The 24,986-nt window shown below is 33.8% G+C and overlaps 8 protein-coding genes across 9 annotated transcripts in view; 3 read left to right on the forward strand and 5 right to left on the reverse strand.

Moving 5' to 3' along the window:
• Window positions 1–477: 477 nt before the first annotated feature.
• Window positions 478–3,567, reverse strand: LOC106652311 (mucolipin-3-like). The gene is made up of 3 exons (XM_014371197.2): window positions 3,035–3,567; window positions 2,682–2,964; window positions 478–2,609 (listed from the first exon to the last, which is right to left on the reverse strand). The coding sequence occupies exons 1-3, from the start codon at window positions 3,163–3,165 to the stop codon at window positions 1,113–1,115; spliced, it is 1,911 nt and encodes a 636-aa protein (XP_014226683.1). The 5' UTR covers window positions 3,166–3,567; the 3' UTR covers window positions 478–1,112.
• Window positions 3,568–3,913: 346 nt separating this feature from the next.
• Window positions 3,914–4,933, forward strand: LOC106652312. The gene is made up of 2 exons (XM_014371198.2): window positions 3,914–4,179; window positions 4,251–4,933. The coding sequence occupies exons 1-2, from the start codon at window positions 4,003–4,005 to the stop codon at window positions 4,677–4,679; spliced, it is 606 nt and encodes a 201-aa protein (XP_014226684.1). The 5' UTR covers window positions 3,914–4,002; the 3' UTR covers window positions 4,680–4,933.
• A 14-nt stretch (window positions 4,934–4,947) lies between these two features.
• Window positions 4,948–5,987, forward strand: LOC106652313 (N-acetyltransferase 9-like protein). The gene is made up of 6 exons (XM_023460880.1): window positions 4,948–5,040; window positions 5,115–5,224; window positions 5,312–5,368; window positions 5,441–5,581; window positions 5,654–5,748; window positions 5,815–5,987. The coding sequence occupies exons 1-6, from the start codon at window positions 4,964–4,966 to the stop codon at window positions 5,968–5,970; spliced, it is 636 nt and encodes a 211-aa protein (XP_023316648.1). The 5' UTR covers window positions 4,948–4,963; the 3' UTR covers window positions 5,971–5,987.
• Window positions 5,961–11,287, reverse strand: LOC106652310 (ecto-NOX disulfide-thiol exchanger 2). The gene is made up of 11 exons (XM_014371196.2): window positions 10,932–11,287; window positions 10,508–10,757; window positions 10,198–10,430; window positions 9,776–10,120; window positions 9,486–9,703; window positions 9,188–9,382; window positions 8,926–9,109; window positions 7,795–7,901; window positions 6,762–6,956; window positions 6,383–6,689; window positions 5,961–6,308 (listed from the first exon to the last, which is right to left on the reverse strand). The coding sequence occupies exons 1-11, from the start codon at window positions 10,963–10,965 to the stop codon at window positions 6,079–6,081; spliced, it is 2,298 nt and encodes a 765-aa protein (XP_014226682.1). The 5' UTR covers window positions 10,966–11,287; the 3' UTR covers window positions 5,961–6,078.
• Window positions 11,288–12,038: 751 nt separating this feature from the next.
• Window positions 12,039–14,235, reverse strand: LOC106652236 (5-aminolevulinate synthase, erythroid-specific, mitochondrial). Its single transcript, XM_014371066.2, has 4 exons — window positions 14,124–14,235; window positions 13,691–14,042; window positions 12,662–13,601; window positions 12,039–12,587 (listed from the first exon to the last, which is right to left on the reverse strand). The coding sequence occupies exons 2-4, from the start codon at window positions 14,035–14,037 to the stop codon at window positions 12,330–12,332; spliced, it is 1,545 nt and encodes a 514-aa protein (XP_014226552.1). The 5' UTR covers window positions 14,038–14,042; window positions 14,124–14,235; the 3' UTR covers window positions 12,039–12,329.
• Window positions 14,236–14,334: 99 nt separating this feature from the next.
• Window positions 14,335–15,604, reverse strand: LOC106652238. Of its 2 annotated transcripts, none has more exons than XM_014371068.2 (3): window positions 15,513–15,604; window positions 15,313–15,443; window positions 14,335–15,148 (listed from the first exon to the last, which is right to left on the reverse strand). In XM_014371068.2, the coding sequence occupies exons 1-3, from the start codon at window positions 15,514–15,516 to the stop codon at window positions 14,903–14,905; spliced, it is 381 nt and encodes a 126-aa protein (XP_014226554.1). In that variant the 5' UTR covers window positions 15,517–15,604; the 3' UTR covers window positions 14,335–14,902. The 2 variants fall into 2 exon arrangements, with proteins under 2 accessions (XP_014226554.1, XP_014226556.1); XM_014371070.2 differs by having other exon boundaries at window positions 15,313–15,440; window positions 15,513–15,602.
• A 13-nt stretch (window positions 15,605–15,617) lies between these two features.
• Window positions 15,618–18,854, reverse strand: LOC106652237 (recQ-mediated genome instability protein 1-like). The gene is made up of 9 exons (XM_014371067.2): window positions 18,639–18,854; window positions 18,395–18,538; window positions 18,101–18,322; window positions 17,877–18,034; window positions 16,766–17,783; window positions 16,368–16,694; window positions 16,214–16,309; window positions 15,987–16,143; window positions 15,618–15,748 (listed from the first exon to the last, which is right to left on the reverse strand). The coding sequence occupies exons 1-9, from the start codon at window positions 18,750–18,752 to the stop codon at window positions 15,639–15,641; spliced, it is 2,346 nt and encodes a 781-aa protein (XP_014226553.1). The 5' UTR covers window positions 18,753–18,854; the 3' UTR covers window positions 15,618–15,638.
• A 4,408-nt stretch (window positions 18,855–23,262) lies between these two features.
• Window positions 23,263–24,986, forward strand: part of LOC106652152 (frizzled-4-like) — a 37,670-nt gene continuing 35,946 nt past the window's right edge. Inside the window, exons 1-2 of the mRNA XM_014370948.2 lie at window positions 23,263–23,368; window positions 23,462–23,580. Coding sequence (XP_014226434.2) covers window positions 23,263–23,368; window positions 23,462–23,580 — 225 coding nt within the window. The remainder of the gene's footprint in view (window positions 23,369–23,461; window positions 23,581–24,986) is intronic.

Consider the following 24,986-nt stretch of genomic DNA (forward strand, 5'->3'; position numbering starts at 1 on the left):
CCCGAGTAAGAGCTGACCTAAATTCATCGCCGGTGTTTTATACAGTATCCCATCATTTCATCACTTTCATTCGCTTCGTCGTCGTCGTCGTCGTCGTCGTTGCGATTATAGATTACTCGACACTCGAGTGATACAAGTCGCGCGTACACATAACGAGTAACTCGAAACTGCATTCTTGCCAATGTTGAGACTCGTTTAATTCATTATCTGTATCAAAGAGCTGCTTATACGATGCTTTTGGCTTCTCACGTATGGCTTGTGTTGTACGCGGATCTCTGGATGTTTCTTGACGACGATATGATTGAAAAATCAAGAAACCAGAAACAAGCTACGTAAGAAATAAAAATTCATTTCGTCGAACAATTGGAAAAAAATAATTGATAAAACGTACACGTGATTATGATGCAATTAAAGTTGTTATTTGGATGAGGAAATTTAAGAGAAACATGATTTGTACATTTAATGGGTAACAAATAGTTATTTTTCTCCTTTTATTTCGTGTATATAATACAGTTATAATTTAATACATTGAGAATCTTTAAAATATTTAACAATAGTTATTGATAACTAATATTGTGCTAATCATATCTGTATATTATCTTCAAATGAACAATATAAAAATAATTTATTTTACATTTTATTCATTTCATTAAAGCATTTTCAAATATATCAGTAAATAAAAATACAACAATCATGTTTTTGTTTATACAATTATCATACAGATAGTGATCTATAAAAATTAATACTTTTTGTATTGTTTTTTTTATTTATAATTTATTTTTATCTATTTGCGGTAAACTTTTTTTTACAACTAGCTGAGAAAACCTTAATAATGACTCTTCGAGTCAATTACTTTGACACGAAGATCTTAATTTAATTTTATACATTTTTATACTTCAAATTCAGTTTGTAGCTGATGTCAATTTTAAAATTTTGATAAAAATAAAAGTTTCGATTTTGTAAAATCTAAACGCTTCCGAATCAGTCTTTAAAAATAAAATTTTTTTCAAAAAAATATATATTCAAAACCAAAAAAATAACAATTCTTTTCGACAGATAATAATTGTGCTTGAATGGCAACAACGAAACGCGATTTTTAAACCGTAGAATTTCTACGTGTTATAAGTTCGCGTAACGCCAGGACGCACCTGATTTGATTCGACGGTCTCATCGCTGCTTCTGGCGCTGGAGATCGAGCTGGGGATTAAAGGATTGAAGTTTCGCTCCTTTCTCTTGAAACAGCAACAGAGTTTGGCAAACAAGTCGCTGAAAAATTGATCCTCCTCGTCGTCGGCTCGGAAAACTCCGCTAGAAGCCGTGTCGGTGCAGACCGAAACGAAGCTCTGCAGATCATTTTTGGGAAAGCCGTCCCTGTAGTAGATCTTAATCGTATCGTAAGCGTCCATGATGATGGATATGAATAAACTGAGCACGACGTAGATGTAGAGGGATATGAAAGTGTACAAGTAAATTCGTGTGTACCACCAGAGGAGCGGCGACTTGAAGGAAGTAATGGTAAAAGTGGCGAACATGTCATCGCCGTTGATCAAAGCGAACAAGCACTCGGAAGTGGTAGCCAGGGAGCGGAATTTCATGTGATACGGGCCAAGAACTAGCCAGCCGCAAAACGTGAAGCCCGCATAAATGAGAATGGCACAAATGAGAAATCTTATGACTTTGGGCGCGGCTTTTTTCAATGTTAAAATCACCACGTTGTAGGTCTTGAAAAAGCCTAAGTAACGAAGTACTCCGAACCAAACGAGTAAATTTCCGGTGCCCAAGAAAATACTGCAAATGTTCCAGTGATCACCGCCGTATTGCTTCGTTTCGATCTGCTGCTTTATTGCAGATCCCATTATTATCAGCAAATCATTAACTATAATCATGACGTACCACATATTCAAAAATTCCAGTCTACCATCAAAGCTAAGAGGTTGGCCATACATTTTGTCAAAAAATGCCATAGTTTCAAACTTCAGTAATTGTGCACGATAAATAGCCCTTGAACACAATGCTAAAGAAATGGCACAGATAAATATCACCAACAGATTAAGCAAAGTTCGAACAAATGATTGTATTTGATCATCATCACTGTACAAGGTGTCACCATGACAATACAATCTTACGGGCTCTGAATCAAGTGAGAGTAACATTTGTCCATCCATGTCTTCGTTATTCATTATTATTTTAATTCTAAATTTGTAACAGTCTGGTGATGTTAAAGGTCCAGCTGCTCTGAAGTTAATTGTTTTTACAGTGAATTTTAGCTCAGCTTTCACTAGAGTATTGAAATTAACTTCAATTTTCTTTTCTTCTAGAAAACTTTTAGAAGTTAAAAGTCCTTTTTCTTCTTTTGTTATATTTTGACAAACTTGGTTTATATTACTGTTAAAAACAAAACTTTCATTATTCCAAAATATTTGTCCTTCTTCATAATTGTAAAGGCACAATTCAACTCTTCCTATTGAGTTGTTTTCAGTTGTATATGAGTATGAACCAATCGCATTATTTAAACTGTAGTATCCTTGCAGTGCATAGTCAATTGTTTCGTAAAATTCATCTTGTTTATAAAGAGCAAGAGGTCCAGTGGATGGTGGATATGCTGGAACCTAGAAAATTATTCATTTTTTTTGAAAATGACATAAATGGTTGCATTTTTTCATATAAATAAATAATCATACTTCTTGAGAAATGTCCCAGCCTCTGAGAAAAAGATGAGAAAAAGATATTCTATTATCCCATGCATAATTCACATGCATATAATTATTATGAGCAAATAAACATAGTTGAACAGTAACTAAAATAATTTTTATAACTTGAACTAAAAATTTATATGGAAATCTTCTTTTTGCCTGCCATTTTTCAATTGGATTCATAAAAAAAAATCTCAATCGCCTTCGCATTTTATCCTCTAAATATGAAGACGTGGAACAAGGACCTTGAAAAGGTCTATCTTGAGTTTCCCTGCATAACAGATATGAAAATTAGTTTTTATTTTTGTTGCATGCATTAAAACAATAATTAATATTGATACCTTGGCATTTCTTGTGAACGGTGATTCAATAAAGTACTCTCTTCCTCTGTCGCTTCTCCAGATCTGCTCCAAGAATCATTACTCAAAACATTTCCAATTCGACTTTGAGGTCTTGCTTCTGTGTGTGACATTTTGAACACTCTGCACAACACACCAAACTGCACTCAAAGCTATAATTGTTATTTGTAGTAAAACAAAAATTGGCTCGAACACATGAATAAAATCTAAGAAAACACTATTATCTGATCAATGTAAAACTACTTGGAAATCAAATCGATGATCAACTACTTGATTAAGCCATAAATGATAAACCACGGAAAATTTTGAACTTTGACTGAGAATAACAATATAAATGCATGGATATCCATTTATTTTTTTTTTCGCTGACAGCAGCACTGTATCGCTACACGGTCAGCTGTCCTGTCCAACGATTATTTTAAAATAAAAATTCATTAGAATCACGTGAATTGATAAAAAGTGAAAGAAATACTTCTGCAGTGTTACATTTGGAGATAATGACAGCAGTGCTGAGTGCACTGGAGAATGCCTCATAGTAGTGGAGGGGTAAACAAAGGCAGTTAGTTGTTTTCGTTAGAATGTGCCGTAGGGGTTTTCATTCCCAAGCCTAGGAATATTAGATTTTGTAATGTGTGTGCCTTGAGCGTATAGCTCAACGTTCATTTAAACTAAATGTTTAAAAAAATTTTATAATAAAGCAAGTAAATCTAAAGCATACCGCAATTGGACGCATGATTGGTGAGTTCAGTTCACCTTCGAATACCAAAATAAATATGTAAAATTGCTCATTTTTTACACGCATTCAAAAAAACCCGCATTATTTTTAAAACTATCGATGGAGGGAAAAAATACGCGGTTTATCCGTACAATTAGTGTTTACGACTTACTGTCACGTTGTGTGCCTTATGGCTGTTGGAAAAGCTTTCTGTAAATAAAAATAGGAATAAAAAATGGAAAACTATTTTGAAAAAACTCGAGCAATAGGTGCTAATTTGGATGAAGGTATTAGTAAACTTCAAGAAACATGGAAAATGCCTCACTTGTTGCTACACAAAAATAATGAAGAAGATAAAGTAGTCGCAAAAAAACTTGTGGAGACTTTAAAAAATGAATTAGCTACGTTAAGGGTAAACAAAATATTAATTTAATTGTTAAATTAAAATTCAAAAAAGTATTCAATTTTGTAATTTATTAACAGGCAAGTGTTGAACAAAGTGTAAAAGAGATTTCCTACATAAAGGAAAGTCACTCTGCATTTCTTGAAGAGACTAATAACGCTGTAATGACTTTACAAGAAGACGTAGACATAATAAAAACGTTATTCTGTGATAATGGATATGTTGAAGAATCAAAAGAGCCTGAAATTGCAGCGATCAATAAAAAATTGGAAATGATGTCTGTCAACAGTAATGTGCCTTCCACAACTGAATCTACTGATGAGAATATACAAATGTTTGATAATAGTTCCTATCCAATGATAGATTTAGAACAAGCAGGCTATTTGCCAATTAGTGATGAATTTGCATATGATAGTCCCACACATGATCATCATGAAAGAGCTACGACAAATAATCCACCAATAGAACCCTTGTATTCGCCTTATTATTATAAAATGATGAAGAAATAGTGTTTTAATTGAATGTTTAGTCAATAAGAATTTATTACCTAAACATGTGTAAAAAATATACAATGTTTTACATGTGACAATTATACTTTAAAAACTATAAAACAACTTGTAGTGTAAGTCACGATTCTTTGGGTCATTACTTGGTGCAGTCTAATAGTGAAAGTGAAGTATTTTCATGAAGAGCTAAGAACATTTTAGAGTATAGTCGCTTGTGTGTTTGTGTAATTTGTAATAAAATTATCACTGAATTTCTATTATTTATTGTTCAAATTTATTGAGACAATATGAAAATTAATAATACAACTCAAATTACTGGTTCTAAAGTTATTCTTGTACCATATAAAGAACATCACGTTTTGAGGTTAATAAAAATTTCATTCTTTTATGAGAAACAATATTAATAACATAGGAGTTTTTTAAATTAATTTATTCTAGATATCATGAATGGATGAAATGTGAAGAATTACAGCAGCTTACTGCATCAGAACCTTTATCTTTAGAAGATGAATATAAAATGCAGAAAAGCTGGTTTGAAGATGAAGATAGTATGTTTCATAAACAAACAAAACATTAAATTAAAAAAAAAAATTATTCATATGTAAACTGATAATGCTGATAATTCATTGTTATAGAGTGCACATTTATCATTTTAAATAGACTGAAATTTCAAGAAAAATCAAATGAAATTGGTGAATATTTTTTATTTGAATTAATTTAATAAATTTTTCAATTGATAAACTAAATTTAAAATAAATTTACAGACTCAATGATAGGAGACACAAATCTTTTCTTTGATAATAGTGAAAAAGAAAAAATTGCAGAAATAGAAATAATGATAGCAGAAAAAATTGATCGAGGCAAAGGTTGTGGTAGGGAAGCTACAATTCTGATGTTAATTTATGGTAAGATGAAAATCTCATGGAATATTAATATTTGTTCTTTTTATGGACAACTTTAAAATTAAATATTTTCAGGTATTGAAAAACTAGGAGTTCAAAAGTACTCTGCTAAAATTTCTATAGAAAATGTAAAAAGTTGCAATATGTTCCAAAAGTTAGACTTCATAGAGGTAACAATTTTATATACTATTTTCATAGACATTTTGAGTGTTATAATTGCTTTAAAAAATTTTTAGATTTCCAGAAGTAGTGTATTTAAAGAAGTAACATTAGAAAAAAATGTTGACTGTACATGGTTGAATTGGTTGAGGTCCAATGTAAAATTTGAAATGAATGAGAATTATGACTCAAGATTGAATTGTACATTAAATAAAACAAAGAATTTTGAATAATTAAAAACAATTTTATAACAAATTCATTACATGAATTGATTTAAACTGCTTATACCAATACAAAGCTAGAAAATCACAGAGCTTTGTTCATGAGACATTTTAAATATTTTAAGTTACATTGTTTTGACTTTGACTGATACCAAAACCAGAAAATACCCAACGTTTTTCACTTGTTACCCCAGTTCCATATACCTCTTGCTTGAAAGTTTGAGAAAATTGTTTCAATAATCTTTCCACTCTTTTTATTTTTACATTTGGTTCTAATTTTTGAAGATAATAATATATTTGTTCAAGACTAGCGCCAAAAGGATGGATGTGTAAAAATGTCGCAATTAAACCTAGATCCAAAATAAATTCCATTATTTAATTAATAATAAAAGATTCAACAAAATACCTAGTATCAAGTTCTTACCAATAAGTTTTGCATCATTTTGTGTCATCTGTACTATACATGGCATTTCTAAAGGTTTATATGATTGATCATTTATAACTTCATCATCATCCTTATCTAACATAATAACTTCGTTATCATCTGACTCTTCTTTATTGGTATTACTTAATTTAACAGTCAAATCTTTGATTATCAGATCATCTTGAACCTGTTGTTTTTTGGACTGCATTAATTGTTCTTGCATACCTTTTAGTGTTTGTTGAAGCATTTTTATTTGTTTTTCTTTAACTTCAATGTCTGTTTTTGTTTCTGATTTCAATATGTCCACCTAATTAAATAGTGTTCAGTTAAAAATGAAATTTTAAGAGCATCTTACATATCACGATATTAAAAATTTTACCTCATTTTTGTAAGCTTCCAATTGACAACGTAAACTATCATTTTCCTCTTTGAGATTTTGAAATTTCTCTGTGTCTTCATGGAATGCTAAATTGATTCGTGCCCTTTTACGCTGAGGTTCATCTTCTGTATCAGATACTTCCATTTCATCTTCTCCTTCTACAGCAGTTTCTTCAAGTTGAATGGTTTTGATTTCCTAAAGAGCAAAGTAGAAAAAAGGTAGAAAATTAATCGTCAATTCTTGATTTGTCTATTTTAATACATGGAATTTGTAATAATTTCAAATTGAACTTTCAAGTTTTAAATCAAATTTTTATTTTTGAAATTAAATTTATCAAATTTTTTATCTATGATGATTTTTGGTGAGATACCAAATCAAATAGAAATTAATAGAGCAAATAAAATATCCCTTTTTTTGAAAAATTCTTTCAATCCAGATACTTCTTACCTCACTGTCCAAAGAATCATGAGCTCAAAAGCATTAGCGGCTATACAAAAAGCAAAAAAGCAGGAGACAATAGAAAATAACTTGCATGCAGAAATGATAGTAAAATTTATTTTTATGAAACTTATACCGTAATGCCTACTTGACATGAATCCCTAAGAAAATTCCCTCAACCGACGTTACCTTTGATACATTTAATAAGTGATTTTTTTACAATGTTTGACATATTAGTATGTGTCTGGCTCTTAATTTTTACAATTTTACCATCACTTACCTTGCATTACTGGCTATTTAGCAAAATCTTCAATTTTTTAAATTATATCAACGTGTGATTTTATATTTAAAATTTATAAAGATAAATTTGAATGTAGTAAGCATATAAATTCAAGAATAGATTTTGACTTTAGGCAAGTTAAAAAATTTAAAGTTTTTCAAAAAATATAAAGACAAACCTTCTATGAAATATTTCTTACAACACTTTCAAATAAAAAGTTATTAAACATTCTTTGGTGTTACGCACTTTAATATCAAAATGGAAGGAAAGGATTTCGCCATTGCCTACAACTGCAAATGATGATTCAATACATACCAATGATTGCTTTTTCCACATCTCAATATTCTTTCGCTGAGCCTTAGTGAAATGATCCCAAACCTTCTTGTGACTGGCTGCAGTAAACACTCGTTCAATTTGACTGACTGTTGATGGATACAGGTGTTGCATGTCGCATACAAAAACACAACAAATCCCTGTTGTTTACCCTAATTTCAATGTGTTTCTAGTAGATTTAAGCTCTCGAAACCATATTGATTTCATACACAAAGTTCCATTCATGTGAAATGCATAAAATGAACAATTTCATCATTTCATGGTACCTTGTTACTAACATCCCCATGGGTAGCAGACTTTTTGACATTTTATATCTGATTCAACATTTTTACAGACATACTCAACATTTGTTAATTAAATACATTCAATTTCCTTAATAAAACTTTACCGAATTTATTGTAAAGATTTAATAAAACTCATTGGAAATGCTTGAATGACGAATAGTACAATAAATAGCTTGAAAATATAATTAAAAATAATTACAGTAAAGTTTTAATAACAGTATCCCAGCACCATTTAAAATTATTTGTAGCATTAGAGGCATGCAATAGGCTATACTTTTTGATACTCTAATCTGATATAAATTCAGTAGTCGTGTATGCAAATAAATGCTTAGGACCTTGATTACTGAAATTATAAAGCTATTGGTAAATTCTACCCACCTTTTATCACCAAATCATCATGATCTATTTTTAATGAGTGTTTCAAGCTTTAGAATAGTAAATGCAGCAATATGATTTACAACAATATTTTGAAACCTTTTCTCATTCAAACAATTTGAAAAATTATTAGTTTTTTCAAATCATTTTTCAAAAACTTTGTTAACAATTGGGCTTCAAAAATGAAATTAATTTTACTATCTCAAATGACAATGTTATTTAAAAAATGAATATAAAAAACGCTGCTTCAATACAGTTGGTAAAAATATAACTTATTTCAAATAATGAGGAAGGAGATAAAATTGAATTGCTCAGCTTCAACATTTTTTAGAAACTTTTGCAAAAAGTTCCACTTACCAAAAGAAGCAATAGAAATGCTATTATGCTTATGAACACCATGAATGATTCAAAATTACAAATAATATACAAATAAGTTTTAAAAATATCAACTTACATTGAATAAGTAATCCCTGCATTCTGCTTTTTAAAAGTTCTTTGGCTTTTTGAAGTTCATCTTCATAAGTTGACTTTTCAGTCAATAATCTTCTTACGTGAGAATTTGTTGACTGAATCATTGAATAGAAAGTATTGGCATTTCTTTTTGTACAATCTCCTCGCTCTAGCCATGTAATGACCACCTAGTTAGATTGAATAGTTATTTTGAATTAAAAAATTGATAATGAGTCAGATTTCAGTGAAATGAAAAAACCACATACTTGTACAGCTTTCATAAATGAATCATCTTGCTTGATTTTTTCACATACATTTGAAGCTTCATGATCAGTATAGTGAATGACAGGGGGAGGACTAGATGGTTGCCTTTGTCTTTCTTTCTCAACTCTTTCTCTATGTCTTTGTTCTCTTTGAAGTTGTCTTTGTCTACACTCCCATTCATATTGATCATCTCGTGCCTATAAGAAAACAAAGATTTCAAAACATTAAGTTTTATAAATATAAATTTATTTATTCATACAAATTATATAAATAAAAGACAACGTTTTTCTGTTAACCAACCTGAGCAAAATCAACATGTAATCTACCAGTATTTGAAGAATCTCCATTAGATCCAATCCTTACTCTATAACTAGATAAATATATGGCTGCATCTACACTACTTTCTGATGCAAAGCGAATGTGACAAAAATTTTTTTTAGAGAGTCTCAAAGTTGTAATTTCACCACAGCGTTCAAATATTTCTTGAATAATATTTTCTGTGATGTTCTCTGGTAAACCTAAAAATAAATTTAGTCTTTTCTATAAACAAGATAAATCAAAAATATTAAATTTTATATAAATTTCTTTACCTCCAACAAAAACTGTCCTACAACCTGGGGGTCTTTCTCTCGTTGTGGGGGGTGGAGCGTTAGGATTAGGAGGAAATAAAGTACAACTTTTACATTGGATTATTTCTTTGGTACCCTGTGATACTGTAGATGAAGACATTGGACCAGTATTCATTTGACTAGATATTTCATTCATAATTTGTTCGGAACCTAAAATTGATGAATTCATCATATTGCCTTCATGAGGAATTAAACTCATTCCAATGGTTCCATAAGGATGAGGATGACTAATATGGGGTCTAAGAGACATATCTCCTATTATTGATCCAACGGATCCCATTGAACCCATTCCAATCACTGGATATCCTTGATAAAACAATTTTATTTAAAATTAATAATGAAATGTAGATAACTATTTTTTAATATTTAATAACAATACCAACCAATACCCATTCCCCAAACTCCTTGTGTTGAAGGATTTATAGATGGATTCATTCCAGAGGAATTACTAACAGGAGTATTTGATGTAACGCTCATTTGATTATTATGTCCATTATGAATACTGTTTGATGAAAGCTCTCGATCATCAGACTTTTTATCATCTCTATGTTCCCTATCCACTCTTTCTTCCCTCCAATCTCTGTCTCGTTCTCGTCTATCACGATCGTTTTTAGATCTATAAATGCAACATGACTATGAACATGTCATCAATGACAAAAAAAAATTAAGTAAAGAAGTCATCATTTTTTGTACCTTCTTCCAATATCACGATTGTCTTTTTCTCTATCTCTTCTAGCATCATTTTTGTCATTTCTCCTCTCAATGCCATCAGAATTCTCTCTGATGATTTGAGATTGATGTTTATTTGCAATGAATTCTATTGAAGCATCATTCATTCCTGGTAATGTGATTTGAGGTGGAAGCGTTGAAAAGCCTTGACTAGACAAATCTATGAAACTTTGAGTTCCAGGAATTGTTGTCAAATGACTTACTGGTCCTATGCCTTGAAGAAAATCAATTACTTAAATTATCAATAAAAACTCAACTATTTACTATAAGCTTTGAAGAGTTGAAGGAAAAAGATGAAACGAAGCAAGGAATTTCTGTTTTACCAAAAATGGCTAAGATTCAACGTTCTATTTATAAACACGAGTTTATTTAAGTTGAACAAACATACCCAGTGGTGGCATACCAGGAAAATTATAAGCCATCTTTGTACAATTGTTGCGCAGGCTTCTCAATATTTTTTATTACAAGCCACAGCCTCTGCTCAGAGATATTCGGTAATAACTGTCGTCGTAACGAGCGAATTCATTAAATCATTATTGTGCATAATTGCAAGTGACGCTCACGCGAGAGAGATGGTCTACGCGGTAATTATATACATGGGCTGTGCGTTGAGGGGTCTCGCGAGTCGACTGCGACTCGAACAACCCGAGGCAGAGCTCCGCCGCGCAGAGACTACTAGACACTAGACAGATCGACTCGAATGTTTGTATATATTCGTATATATATATATATGCACAGAGCCATTCCCGACAGCACTCGGCAGTTGCGGACGGCAGTGCACGTTAGCACTATATATAATGTAAAGCACCCGACCTCTCTCTCTCTCTCTCTCTCTTTCTCTCTCTGTCTATAGCAGGCAGCGCTTTTGGAGCGCGCAAGCTGCTTTATATTAGCGCACCAGTCGTGTGCGTGCACCTACTTTTTCATCAAAAGCGAGCGTATATTTTATGCTACATTATATGTGCCTAGAAAAGCCGTATAATTACGCCGCACGGGAAGAGCTAATGGAATTGATTTTTCATGTACGAGAGTTAACAACCCTAATTAATCAATAAATATAGCAGCGCAATGTTCTTGCTATCAATCCGTCGAAAGATAAGATGTCGCGAAATCGGCCGATCAGTGAAAAATTGAATCTCGATTAACGATAATTGGACATATTTTTAAATAAGTTCGGATTACGTACGTGTAAAATAAAATGTTCGCCGTCGTCTCAAATGAACCATTGAAAAACGAATGTTATGAACGGATTATGCAACGATTAAAAATCGTAGAGCTTTTTCCTCATTAAAACGTGCGCATAAAGTAAATTTAAGCGTTTTTACGCGTATATGCATACAATCTATATTTGCGACTGGCGTGACAGGTAGTCGACTTTCATAACGAACCACCTTATGCAAAGTGTCGTCGACTTGTGCAACGATCCACTATTTACTACGTGTTTCGTAACCACATGCATACATTTCTCAATGAAAAATTATTTATATCTTTTGTATACTTTATTTATGTTATACTTTATTGCCTGATCCATTTAAAAAAAAATATATATATGTGCTTTTCAGATTTTCCTGAAACCTTTCTAAATAATATAAATTTAACATAAAAGTAATTATATAGGAGTGCTATAGTTAAACCCCAAATAGTTATACATTCAGTGGGAATAATATATAATTCATATACGTGATTTTTGTGATGTAATAACTTTACCAGTATCCATTTCATAACAAAAATAAACTCTCTAACTTTTTTATTTGACAACAAATACCAGTTAACGTCATTATAAATATCAATTTGCTCTTATAGCCCTTGCAGCCATAGTTGATGATTCCATCAATTCCATTTTAGGTATATTCAAAGTTTCAAAAATATTTAGAGTATCTGAAACAAATCTATCCATCATTTCTGTAGTGTGTTCGGGTGTTGGAGCCAATCGCAATCTCTCTTCTCCCTTTGGAACAGTAGGATAATTAATTGCTTGTACATAGTGTCCTTTATCTCTCAATAGACCATCAGCAATTTTCGTACATAATAGAGGATCTCCAATCTAAGAAAAAAAAGATTAACACCATATAATTATCATGAAAATTTTTCTAGATGCTAACTAAATGGTATAAGTACTTTTATAGGAATAATATGAGAATCTGAAGGTAAAGCTGGAATTCCAGCTGCTTTAAGGGATGATTTCATGTACGATACTGCATTTTGATGAGCAGCCCGCAAAGCTCGTCCTTCTTCAGATGCTAGTGTATTTATAGATGCTAAAGCTCCATATAAAATTGTAGGAGGAAGAGAAGTGGTAAAGATAAAACCAGCAGCATAACTTCTGATCATATCAATCAATTTTGCTGTTCCAACAATGTATCCGCCTACATTTCCAAAAGCTTTTCCCAAGGTACCCGAAATTATATCCATTTTATGAAGTGAGTAATCTCTTTCACCGATGCCAGCACCAGATAACCCATAAAGACCAACGGCATGGACTTCATCAACAAAAGTCAATGCACCATATTTATGAGCAACATCACATAATTTTTCATGTGGAGATATATCTCCAGTCATGGAATGCACTGTCTCAAAAGCTACAATTTTAGGTATACTTTTGTCAACCTTGGATAATAATTCTTCTAGATGTTCAACATCATTGTGTCTAAATATATGCTTTGGAACTTGACTATTCCTAATTCCTTGAATCATAGATGCATGATTTCCAGAGTCAGAAAAGATATGACAGCCCGGTAGAAGTTTCGCTAAAGTATACAGTGTAGAGTCATTAGCAACAAAACAAGAAGTAAAGAGAAGGCCAGATTCTTTTTGGTGAAGTTCCGCCAATCGATTTTCTAATTTTTCATGTCCCATTGAATTGCCAGATATGTTTCTAGTACCTCCTGCACCAGCACCAAACTTATGCAGTGCTTCTGTTGCAGCATTAATTACATTGGGGTGTCTAGACATTCCAAGATAGTCATTTGAACACCACACGGTTATGGGTATTTCTCCTTTACTATATTCAACAGCGGTTGGAAATTCTTGAGCTAACCGATTAACTTTTTTGAACACCCTAAAATTATATTTTTTAAAATATATATAAATCATAGTAAACACTCAAGTAAAGAAAATATTTAAACTTCAATGAAAAGGATAACTAACCTGTATGAGTGATCCTTCTTTTTTTGCATAATTTGCTCGTGGAAGAAGCTTTCATAGGGAAAAGTATTTTGACTTTTTGACTTCTGAGCAAGGTCAATAATATCATCCTGAACAGCGCTGCTTGCCTTCTTCACTGCATCGGGCTCCTTAGACAGAAATGGACACTTACTCTTGCTAAGTTCAGACGCGTGTTCATCAGGTACAGCTGGTGAAACCTCAGATGAGTAAGCCACATTATTTACTAATTTCGACATCACAGGGCAATGCTGTTTGTAGTTCATAATGAGCGAAGTTCCATGGTTGCGAACAAAGTTCGGAGAAATTCTGGCCAGAAAAGGGCACGGCATGTTTGCTGCGAGTAAAAAGAACCAACATTAATCACTTTCTCATACAAAACTTATAAAATCTCGGAGCAATGGTTGTCGAGTTTTACCTGATTCGTTCGGGACGATCGCGCTTGTCTGGAGAATGCAATGACAGGCGAGCTGCGAGTGACAGTGCACAAGCTATACGCTTCGTTCCAATAATGAATATGTAATAGAGAATGACATACGAGTTGCGCGTGAGTCGTGACAGTGCACAACCTATGAACTTGTTATATACATGTCAAGCGTTACTATTGTTATGATTGCATTTCCATATGGCTTGACGCGCGTCGTACGTAAATTATGATGAAACGCGTCGAGTTTTCAGATGGAAAATAATTGCGCGCGAATGATACGTGTGGAAATCTTTTTTCAATGTGAATGCTCGTCATTATTTGGTCGATTATAGATTGTAGAAAGTGCATAGGCGATCAGCGATACGAATTTTTCGTTTAATTTTTTTTCCTTCGCTTGACTTATTCTCAAGATAATATTATTATCAATCTGTGCTCCAGCGTGCATGATTGAAGGCAATGATACTCAAATGCTATTGCCGCAAAATCTATATGTAATCGTTGAATATCGTGGACAATTTGTTAATTGGAAGCACAAGGTTGCTTACGAATCGTTAAATGGCGCGATCAATTTGGAGGCAATGCGCAGAATGACATCAACTTGCAAACTGTTAAAATTCTTATGAATGGAAAAAAATATGATTATAGATTGACAAGTTTATGACAAAAAAATACTTTATTTTGTTTCATAAATATAGAAGTAGTTATAAAAAATTTCGTTGATACTAAAATGTATAAATAAGCTAAAAAACTGTACAAAATCCTTACTGTACTCAATCACTTTCAATATCCCCTCGAATACACCTTACCATATCGCTTTGACTTTGTACCTTGATTTGATTGAATATGCTCTTCAACTCCTTTACTTGGTTTGATGTATCCTTGACCTCATTTTTTATATTGGATTGAGAATTTTTATTATCTACACTTTGTTCAAATTGATTAAAAAGTTCTCGTTGTTCATTCGTGATGACTGGTACGGTGTACTTGGGTGCCATGGAATTTTGAACTTTGGTGGTCTGCAAAAAAACTTTTCTTTAGAAATTTTGATAGGAAAAATTAATATTATATAAACTTTAAAATAAATTCAAAATACAAATTGAAAATGTAAAATTTTATAACCTGCAGACTTTTAAGTTATTTGATATTTGTATGAAAGATTTTATTCATGTAAAAAATTTACCTGTCTTTTTGTTGTTAAGGTCAAGTATTTTCCATATTGATTTGCACATCCAATTGAGTAGCTTGTTCGAGTGCAAGCAATTTGGTACACAGCATCTTCACACTGTTGTTCAAGTTCCTGATCTTCTTCTTCTAATAATCAATCAAAACATTAGAAAAAGTTTAATTTACAACTTTTAAGTTCCAATATTCAAAACTTACTCATTTTTTTATTTTCTCATTAGTTCTTAAAATTAATTAGATATTTTCACACTTAAAACTAGACGCGTTGAAATATTGTAAACATTGAAGAATGATGCATAAACACTCCTCCAATAAAATTAAATTCTAGACTGTAACGCCATCTGTAGTATCTGGAGAGTTGAATTCTTGAATGCACTTATCATCCGAAAAAAGTTTGGGTTTGATTATTTTAAAAATGTCTTCCATCGTAGGACCTATTTGTAAATTTAAAGTAATTATGCAATATACTCACACATCAATAATACTTGAAATTTTTAAAAAAATGTTCATGGTGCTTTGAAGAGTGGTAAATAATTTGAAATTTTGTAGAATTTTAGAATTTTTATGTGAAAACTTGAAATTAGAATCTATACAAAAATAAAATCTGTACAAGGTTTTAAAAATCATCTAATAACTGAAACATTTTTTTTTAAACAAATAACGAGTACTAACTATCTGAATTATGAAGCTTTAACATTTCATCATACTGCTTTTTTTGTTCTTTTGTGAGCTTGAGAGTTTTTAATACTTTAGGTTTTTGATCTAACTTAAGTTCTAATTCCATGAATTCATCCATTAATCTTAATTTTTGTTGAGCTTTTTGTAAATCCTACAATAATTTTAGTTACATAAATAAATATTTCATAAAATATGAATATTGTACACAAAGTAACATTTACCTCTCTTAGTTGATCTTTTATACTGGGATTGGTTTTACCTTGTCGTCTTTTTTGTCTGAATTCCTGGGGATCATATCCAATTATTTCTTCTAATACCTGAAAATAAGTATCATTCAATAACATTTTGTTCAAAAATATCGGTTTTTACACATACTTTTGAAGAAAAAACAATATCCAAAGTTGATGTAGTATCACTGATAGTTGCATCCAAATGAAAGTAATATCCATTCTCATCATTATTCAAATTCAATTTCACAATATTAATAACTTTTCCTCGCACAACAGTACGACAAGGTTCTGATGTTAAAGGTTTTTTTAAAACTTCTTTTATATACTCAAATTGCTTAGGAAGTATTTCATCTAATACAGTTTTGTCATTGAAATACTCAGCAATATTCCTTGAAAAACTATTAGATTTAGGAGTACTTTGTAAACAGCGCATTTTCGAAGGTGCACCAATTGTTGAAGGAGATATTGTACTCTGTTGATTTAAAAAAAATTTTTTTTTTTCATTTCAAAATCAAATTAATTGAATAATCAATATGAACTTACAGCTAATCTCTTTATTCCAGTGACTTCATAGTTAGAACTTAAGTCAGTGAATTTAGATGACTTTGAACTTGTATTTGATGAAACTTTTCCTAAAAATGATGGATCACTTTTACTATGTTTAGTTTCTGGTTTAATTTCTAATTTTGATTCAAATTCTGTGTCAAATTCATTCTCAAAATCCATGGCAAGATTTTCCTCTATATGACTACTGTACTCATTTTTATATTTTGATTTAGCAGAAATTGGTTTTTTTCTGTTGGTTGATGCTTGGCAACTTTGGATATCATCTGGTGTTCGAAAATCATCAATTTTCATATCAAAATCAAAATCATCAGCTGAATACTCATCCACTATGTTCAAATTTTTTTTAACATTTGAAACTGATGGTAACGGAGATGGTAATTTCCAAGATGAACATTTCTCGTTTAATTTACCTAAATTTAGTTTGTTTTGGTTACTGGTTTGACGATGCGTGGTTTGAGTTGTGCTTGAATTCACTACTTTTGATGATAATTCAGTTGATTGTTTTGAATTATAAGAATGAGGAAATTTCATTTCAGATAGATCTTGCATTTCTTCTTCTGTAGGAAAATCGTCACATTGATTTTCAATTATATTTGATGAAGATTGTTTTTTCTTATCTACTTTATGAGAACTTATAGATGGAGTTTTAATGTTTGAAAAATCTTGAAATTGTTTTTCATCAACCATTTCTAATAGTTTATCATCAGAATCATCTATCTCAATTGGAACATTTGGATAACTATAACTGTAGCTCAATGAATCAGTTTTACTTTTTTTAGAACTAGTAGATGCTGTACTTGTAGTTTGTTTACTTTTGTTGACTGTGTTATTTGATTTTTTATCTTCAGAATACGTTTGTTGAATTTCTTTTTCAATTTGGTCTAATGCCTGAGTATCAATGTCAAAATCATCATCTAGTTGAATATTTTTTTGGGTACTTTGAGTAGATTGTGCATTATTATCATTGTAAGGATCTGGATTTTCCTCAAGATTCCTGCCAATCAAGTTGTAAAAATAGGAATATTTAAAAAAATTAAATGCAGATATATCATAGACGGAAAAAAATTTAAAAAAGCATAGTTCTTACAAGGCTCTGGCAAAAACATTTTCCACTGCATTAACGATTAATAAGCTTTCAACTTCTCCACCAATTTCTGTTATATTATTTTCTTCTAGCAATATAACTCCTTTCCGACAAATAACAGGCCCTTTGATAAGAACTTTATATCCAGGATATAAATTATCCTACACCAAAAATGAATTAGTCTAATTTGCAGTAAATTTAATTTAAATATTTTAACCAAAATATACTTTTAAAAATCGAATTGGCTTGTATTCTATAGCTAAAACATCTTGCAGTCCATCAGTTAGAAACAACTGAAGCATCCTTTTTGGTTTTGGCTCCCAAGCTGAAAATTTATCTTCTTGGATGGCATTTTCGTTCTCAGTTGCATCCACATTTTCCGTTGACACCTGTCTTATTTTTTCGAGCTGTTTGTACTTCGACTGCGATATGTCGTATACTTTATCCATCTGTAAATTTATCGTCGAGTCAGATAGTCAACTTCAATGCAAAGTGCAATAAAAAAAAAAACACTCGTTTACTTGTAAAATATATTTTGCGGGCAAAGTCGTGACTCGTTGATTCGCCAAGTTGCGCGGTAGGCAGCCATGGTCGTTGTTTATTTCTCGCAAATCGCTGAGTAACCATTGATTGATGACAAACGTGATTATTTCTTTCTGCGTCGCCTGCAATTCATTGTTTCAATCATTAATGTTGTTTCAATTGTACTCAGAAAAAACACTGATGCAATTAACGGCTATGTCAACAAATCGGTATATAACCTACATTCTCGTGATCATTAATGTAAAATTCCACGCACTCGGAGAGCCAGGAATCGTTCATGGAATAATGTTCATTTTGAAGCGAGTTTTTAACTCGTTGAAACAGTTGATTATTCATGTTTTTCTTTCTCGATCGTCTTTATTCAACCTTATTGCACTTATTCAAGCGCAGTAAACTCGTGGAAACGAAGCAGACGCATTGCACCACACATGTATACGCGCAAAATTCTAACAATGCACTATTCGCGCGCGCTTTTACTTCGACTCGAGCGATAATTGATCATATGAGCATGTTACCTAGGTGCAGTTTGCTGCATTATCGATAGGTGATAGCTGCTGTGTAGTGCTTTATCTCTAATGAAAATTTCCTATAGGATCCCGCGAAATTTCTACAGGAGTCCTATAAGATTCCAGCAGGAATTTCGCGGGATCCTGTAGGGAATTTTTATAAGGGCTCACATATGATTACAAATCATCATGGCTTTGTGGGAGAGAGAGACGAGATCCTGTCCGCATTCTCGTCACAATATATCCAATGCCGATCCGAATTCGGCCAATGCAGAGAGCCAAACGTTATTTGCAAGAGATCGGAAAAAGTAAACTTACCACGACGATTTGGATGGCTATGTCTTTTTAGATCAGCTGGCCGAATCATTCGAAATTGCCCTTATAAAAATTTCCTGTAGGATTTCGCGAAATTCCTACAGGAGTCCTATAGGATTCCAGTAGGAATTTCGCGGGATCCTATAGGAAATTTTTATAAGGGTGGACATACGAATATAGTGATTAATTCGAGTTTGTTAGGTCGAAAAAATTAGAGTTATTTGCCAGATGGTAGCTGATCACATTTTGAATTATGATTTTACCTACTGATGAATGGGGCCACGGTTTTTTTTTGACGAGATCCAATATGCGCATATTACATTTTTCTAAAAGTATATTATGCGCATTTACACTTTGGAGCGTCGAAATTTATACTTTAGGCTCTGCGTGTAGGATAATACTTGTCTTCGGATAGTCGTCTCGTTCATATCTCAGACTCTCAATTGATTTATCTTAAGGTGATGCCTTGGTCACAATTTTTATCGACCGAGCACAGAAAATGTATATTTTCGTAACTTTTTTTCCAGGCTGATTTTCGAAAAACGGCTTTGTGGAGCCCTCCGTATTGTTGCTGTAAACCACTGCGACAAATTTTAGCTAATTTCATCGGATAGTTTTCCCGGAAAACGGGATCAAAATTTTTTATTCTACAAACAGCAATCAAAAATTTCGATCCTGTTTTCCGGGAAAACTACCCGATAAAATTGTCTGAAATTCGTCGCAGTTGTTCGCAGCAACAATACGGAGGGCCCTACAGAGCCGTTTTTCGAAAATCAGCCTGGAAAACAAGTTACGAAAATATACATTTTCTGTGCTCGGTCGGTAAAAATTGTGGCCAAGGCATCACTTTAATTAAAAATTCATGTTCAATGATCGAGGGTACTACCATCTGATCTCTGAAGGACGTGGCGCGAAGTATAATCATACTTGAAAATGGCCACATAAATCGAAGTAGTAGAAAAATTTTTTTCTTGACAGTAAAATATATTCACTTTACACCTGATTGACCAAAACAAAACTCTTACCCACTGAGGAATCAAAAAAATCGTCCTTTTGGAAGATTTTGAGATCCTGTAGATCAAAATCGACGAAAATTGCTTGTAAAAAAGTAATGAAATAAGGATTTAAGAACTAATTGGTAGGTGTGACTTGAAATGATTTTGCAATCTTATAAAACGAATAATATTAGTCAATTTATATTGAAAACTAAAATAAATGTTTAAAAAAAAAGTAATTCATTATTTGATGATCGATAATATGCATTTTATTTATAAAATATCGATGGCTAATGAATTAATAAGCCTTGAAAATTAAAAACTAATAATGGTTTATGTGTTATAAATGTTACACATGCATAGGTGTCCCATAAGTATTGTTTTTTGAAGTCAGGTATGATAGATTGATCTATAAACGAATTTTATAGTTAAATTTTTTTATTTTTTATCATATAATTTATGTACAATAATGATTTCCGAAATTGGACGGTGTCACTGTACACTCATACACGTTCACTCGTGTATGTACGATCAAATTTACAAATTTGATTGCTTACATCTTGAAAATGGTACCACTGAAGATCTTCAAAATTTTCCCACTTAATAGAAGCATCTTCCATAATATGTGGTTAAAATTTCATTAAATTCTGTCCATAATCATTTTCTTAGAGCAACTTCCTTAAAGTGCTGAAATATAGATGTAACGATTTTATGACAATTGTTTATTCTCACAAAACTTAACCAGACACTTCTTCTATAAGCTTTGCGAGAAAAAATTTGACTAATATCTGCTGGAAAACTATAAAATTATACACTTTTATCTGTCACTTTACCACCACAGTTCACAACACAAAAATGAGAAAAAGGATACAAATGCTTCTGTACAGTTGAACCTATAAATGAACAGTAAACAATTCATGTAAAAGAAAAGTATTCCATTTCATTGAAGAATAATATTTTTTACATTGCTTTGGACTACCAAAGATTGTTGTTGTTAATTCAATATACATAATCTTTGACCAACAATATAAATGTATGCAACTAGCATGGCAATAAGCAGACGACATTTTCGAACTGACGTCTCATTTCACCACCTCTCATTGTGGCGCTACCATCGGCTCTAGGCGGTTTTCCAATTTCCAACTTATATGGATCCCCTCTAGTTTCGTTTTGACCACGATTCGACGGTCAGACTCTATGGCCAAAAAAGTTTATTGGTTGCGCCGCAGCGGCTTAGTCACAAAACCTTGAGTCGAACAAAATACACTTGGGTTAGGTTATGAGAATTAATTTTTTTTACGCGGGAAGGTTGCTGCCATTGAAGGAATACCGTTATATATAACAATTCCTCACACCGACTATTGGCTAAATACAAAAAAAAACATAAGAATCAGCAACAATGATAAACTAAAACGAAGGGTCGCACTTACTTCGAATTGTTTGTGGCGTCAAGGTAAGATCTTACTTTGTTGCATCGAATGCGCACGCGATCATCATTGTCGAAAGCGCCAAAAGCACTTGGACGGGGAGACGCGCATCATTCACTTTGAAAAGCAAAAGTGCGGATGCTTTTTTGCATCAACGCGGCCGATCTATTGGCTTCGCCCGAAAGCGACGAAAAAAATCGACGTCGCGCGCACCGAGAGAGCGCGCTCGACGTCTTCGAATAAAACTGGAATCGCAAGAAGAGAGGAGGAATCGTTTGACAACTGACAAGTCCCCGAGTCAGAGAAGAGGAAAGAACCAAAAAATAAATAAATAAATAACGAGAGGAGCAGTGTGCAGATAAGAATAAAAGTAATCGAATCCTTCTCGATCGGCAATTTATCCTCAAAGTTTGTAAAGAGATCGAGGGGGTAGTTGTTGTGTCTGCTCACGTGAGAAAGGGACTACATCGTCGCACGGGTATTGGGCAAAGACGCAAAGACGCTCCCTTCGCGCTGTTGCACTTCTATTCACGATATGACTGAGCTTCTTCTACTTATTTTTTTATAGTCAATCGTTCTCGCGTGTATAAGCGATACATATTACGTATATTGTCTTATAGATACTCATGCATAGTAGTAGTCAGCTCGATCGCGCGCGCGGCGAACCTTGCGAGCGTCGTTTCATTCTGTATTAACTACCGCCGCCGTATACACGCACATATGTATATTTACTCGCATAACACACATATAATGCGTATGGACAGGCTGCCGGCTTTGGGTTCCGTCAGTCCTCTTTCTCTCTCTCTCTCTCTTTCTCATATAGCTGCATGCGAGCATGTGCACCGAGACTATACACAACCTCGCGCGGATGAAAGCAAAAGAGATCCCACACCGCCGCAGCTCGTATATATACAGCAGTCGTTGCCGCCGCCGCCAATGCCAGCGGCCAGAGAGAAAGAAAGAGAGAGAGAAGAGAGCCGCTTCGGAGTCTCTCAGAGACCAGCCAGGCGGATACATTCTAGGCTCTTTGCCACCACTCGCGTATAATACGTACGAAATTTGCGATCGGCCGTCAGTCCGTTGGCGCGCTTCGCCTCGTAAGGATCTCGCGCACGAGTATATGCGCAGAGACTTTATACATAGCTTTTCCCGGCGATTTTTCCCTAAAAACGTCCGTCGCATCGGAAAACCCGTCTTTGCTCGACGCGTGTGTATGTGTGTGTGGGTGAAAAAAGGTTGGAGTAGAATTTTCGATTATGCGGTGCTGCAGCATGCAACGACTCGTTGGAATTATCGCGACGCGCGAACCGATTTTCCGATGTTCGATCTCGACTGCGATATAACGCGTATAGTGCTGTGTGCCGTGTCGATTGCACGAAAACAAAAAAAAAGAAAAGTTTCAAGCCTCGTTGATCGTAACTGCATGCACACGTAAGTGAGATATGCGTGATACGGAATACGATGCGATAATGCAATTTTAAAGCTTGTGTCAATCGATTCGATTGTTTTGTGCACCTACCAAAAAGAAAGAGAAATAGAGAGAAAGGTAACTATTTTAAGTCACCGCACAGAAATCGTGTCACGCGAGGACGAGTTCAATAAGATGCGGAGACTAGTCTGTCTCGGGCTGCTGCTGCACTTGATCGGACCCAATCCGACAGCGGCTGCGGCTCCACATCGTTTGCATCGCAGCGGTACCGGCGTCGTTGGCTCGTCGTCGTCCACGAGTCACCATCATCATCATCATCATCATCATAATAATCACAATCATCATCAAAATAACGATAACAACAACAAAGCAGACGGCGATCGCGCCAAGTGCGAGCCGCTACTCGTGCCCGCCTGCCGGGGTCTGCGTTACAACCTCACGGCCATGCCCAACTTCATGGGCCACGAGGATCAGCTGCAGGCCGAGCGAGCGGTAAGGATATTATAATATACCATACATTTCTCTCGGTTATTTTCGAGGCCCAGCCGATCGTCGTCGCGAACACAGCGCATTCCTATTATTATTGCTCTAGGAGAGACTCTCGAACCTTTACGTACATTATGTTATACACATGTGCTAGCTGCTGCTGCTGCTATATGTGCGCCTTCTTTATGACTGGAGAGCATATATACGTATAGCTAGTGTATATAAGGCATGTACGCGAGATGCCTTGTGCGCGCGTGTGGAGAGCATGGAGCAGAGCAGAGCAGTTTCTCTGCCTGCCTTAGCAGTTCTCTTATTTAAAGCCATTAAGAAGCCGCAAAGGAGCCGCGCATCAGCGGCATGAGCGTATATAGCCGAGTACCGGCTTTTTCGCCGTAGGCCTCGATCATTGTTAGATCAGCTCTTTTTCTTGCTCTCTCTCTCTCTCGCTCTCTCTCTCTCTCTTTCTCGTTCTCAATGGCTATTATGCTCCTCTCTCTCTTCTTCTGTTCCAGCTCTAGTCTATATATTCGTTGAGAAAAAAATTTGACTATTCGCTCAGCGTATATTTATAACGTGTATATAATGGGCATCTGCTTTTGTTAAAAGTTAAAAACTTGATTGTTATTAATGCAAGTTCGTCGTAGCCAATATGCTCCGCACGCGCTGTACAATACTTTTGACACATGAGCACGAGACAGAGAGAGAAAAAAGCCTTTGAAGTATAAGTGAAAAAGAGAGGGAGAAAAAAAATACTCGCAACGATATGTCACTCGAGTGTGCTATGATGTTAACGCGATCTAGCCATGAAAGTCAGACAGAGCTAGTTATGTAGCGATTGGCGACGATCGGCAGGTATCATAATGCATTGAAAAGAGTTCAAGTCTGCGTGTATATTAATTCTTTATTTTATGCGCATAATATTGTCAATGCTTCGGAAAATTAGTATTCTGAGGTTTCTCGATGTCCTTTATAAGTAAGTAACTATTCACATATCTGTTGGTGTGAATGACGATTGACATTAGTCTGTCGTGTAGCGGACTCGATGTATACTACTTTCTATCATAACAACCGGCATCTCCGCGTACACAAACATCGCTGCTATTTTCATTTGACGAATCCAAATCAAATTTATAAAGGATTCTTGTGAAATTTGGAATCAAGCCAGCTAGTATAATCGTTAAGATTTGGATTTTGATCGACCAACGATTTCCACACGAAGCTATATAGATCGGCTGCAATTACTCAGCCGCGATGCATATTGTAATTATTCGATCGGGACGAATGCTTCGAAGTTATAAAACAGTTTGCGGCATTAACCCGAAAACCACGCTTAAATCTTTAATTTCTCGCTTGCAAAAAATGGCTTTATGACAAAATACATGATAAATAATTGCATCGAGGGTGTAAGTTTC

The sequence above is a fragment of the Trichogramma pretiosum genome, unplaced genomic scaffold (assembly GCF_000599845.2).
Source record: "Trichogramma pretiosum strain Unisexual culture from Peru unplaced genomic scaffold, Tpre_2.0 scaffold6, whole genome shotgun sequence".
In the NCBI taxonomy this organism is placed as follows: domain Eukaryota; kingdom Metazoa; phylum Arthropoda; class Insecta; order Hymenoptera; family Trichogrammatidae; genus Trichogramma; species Trichogramma pretiosum.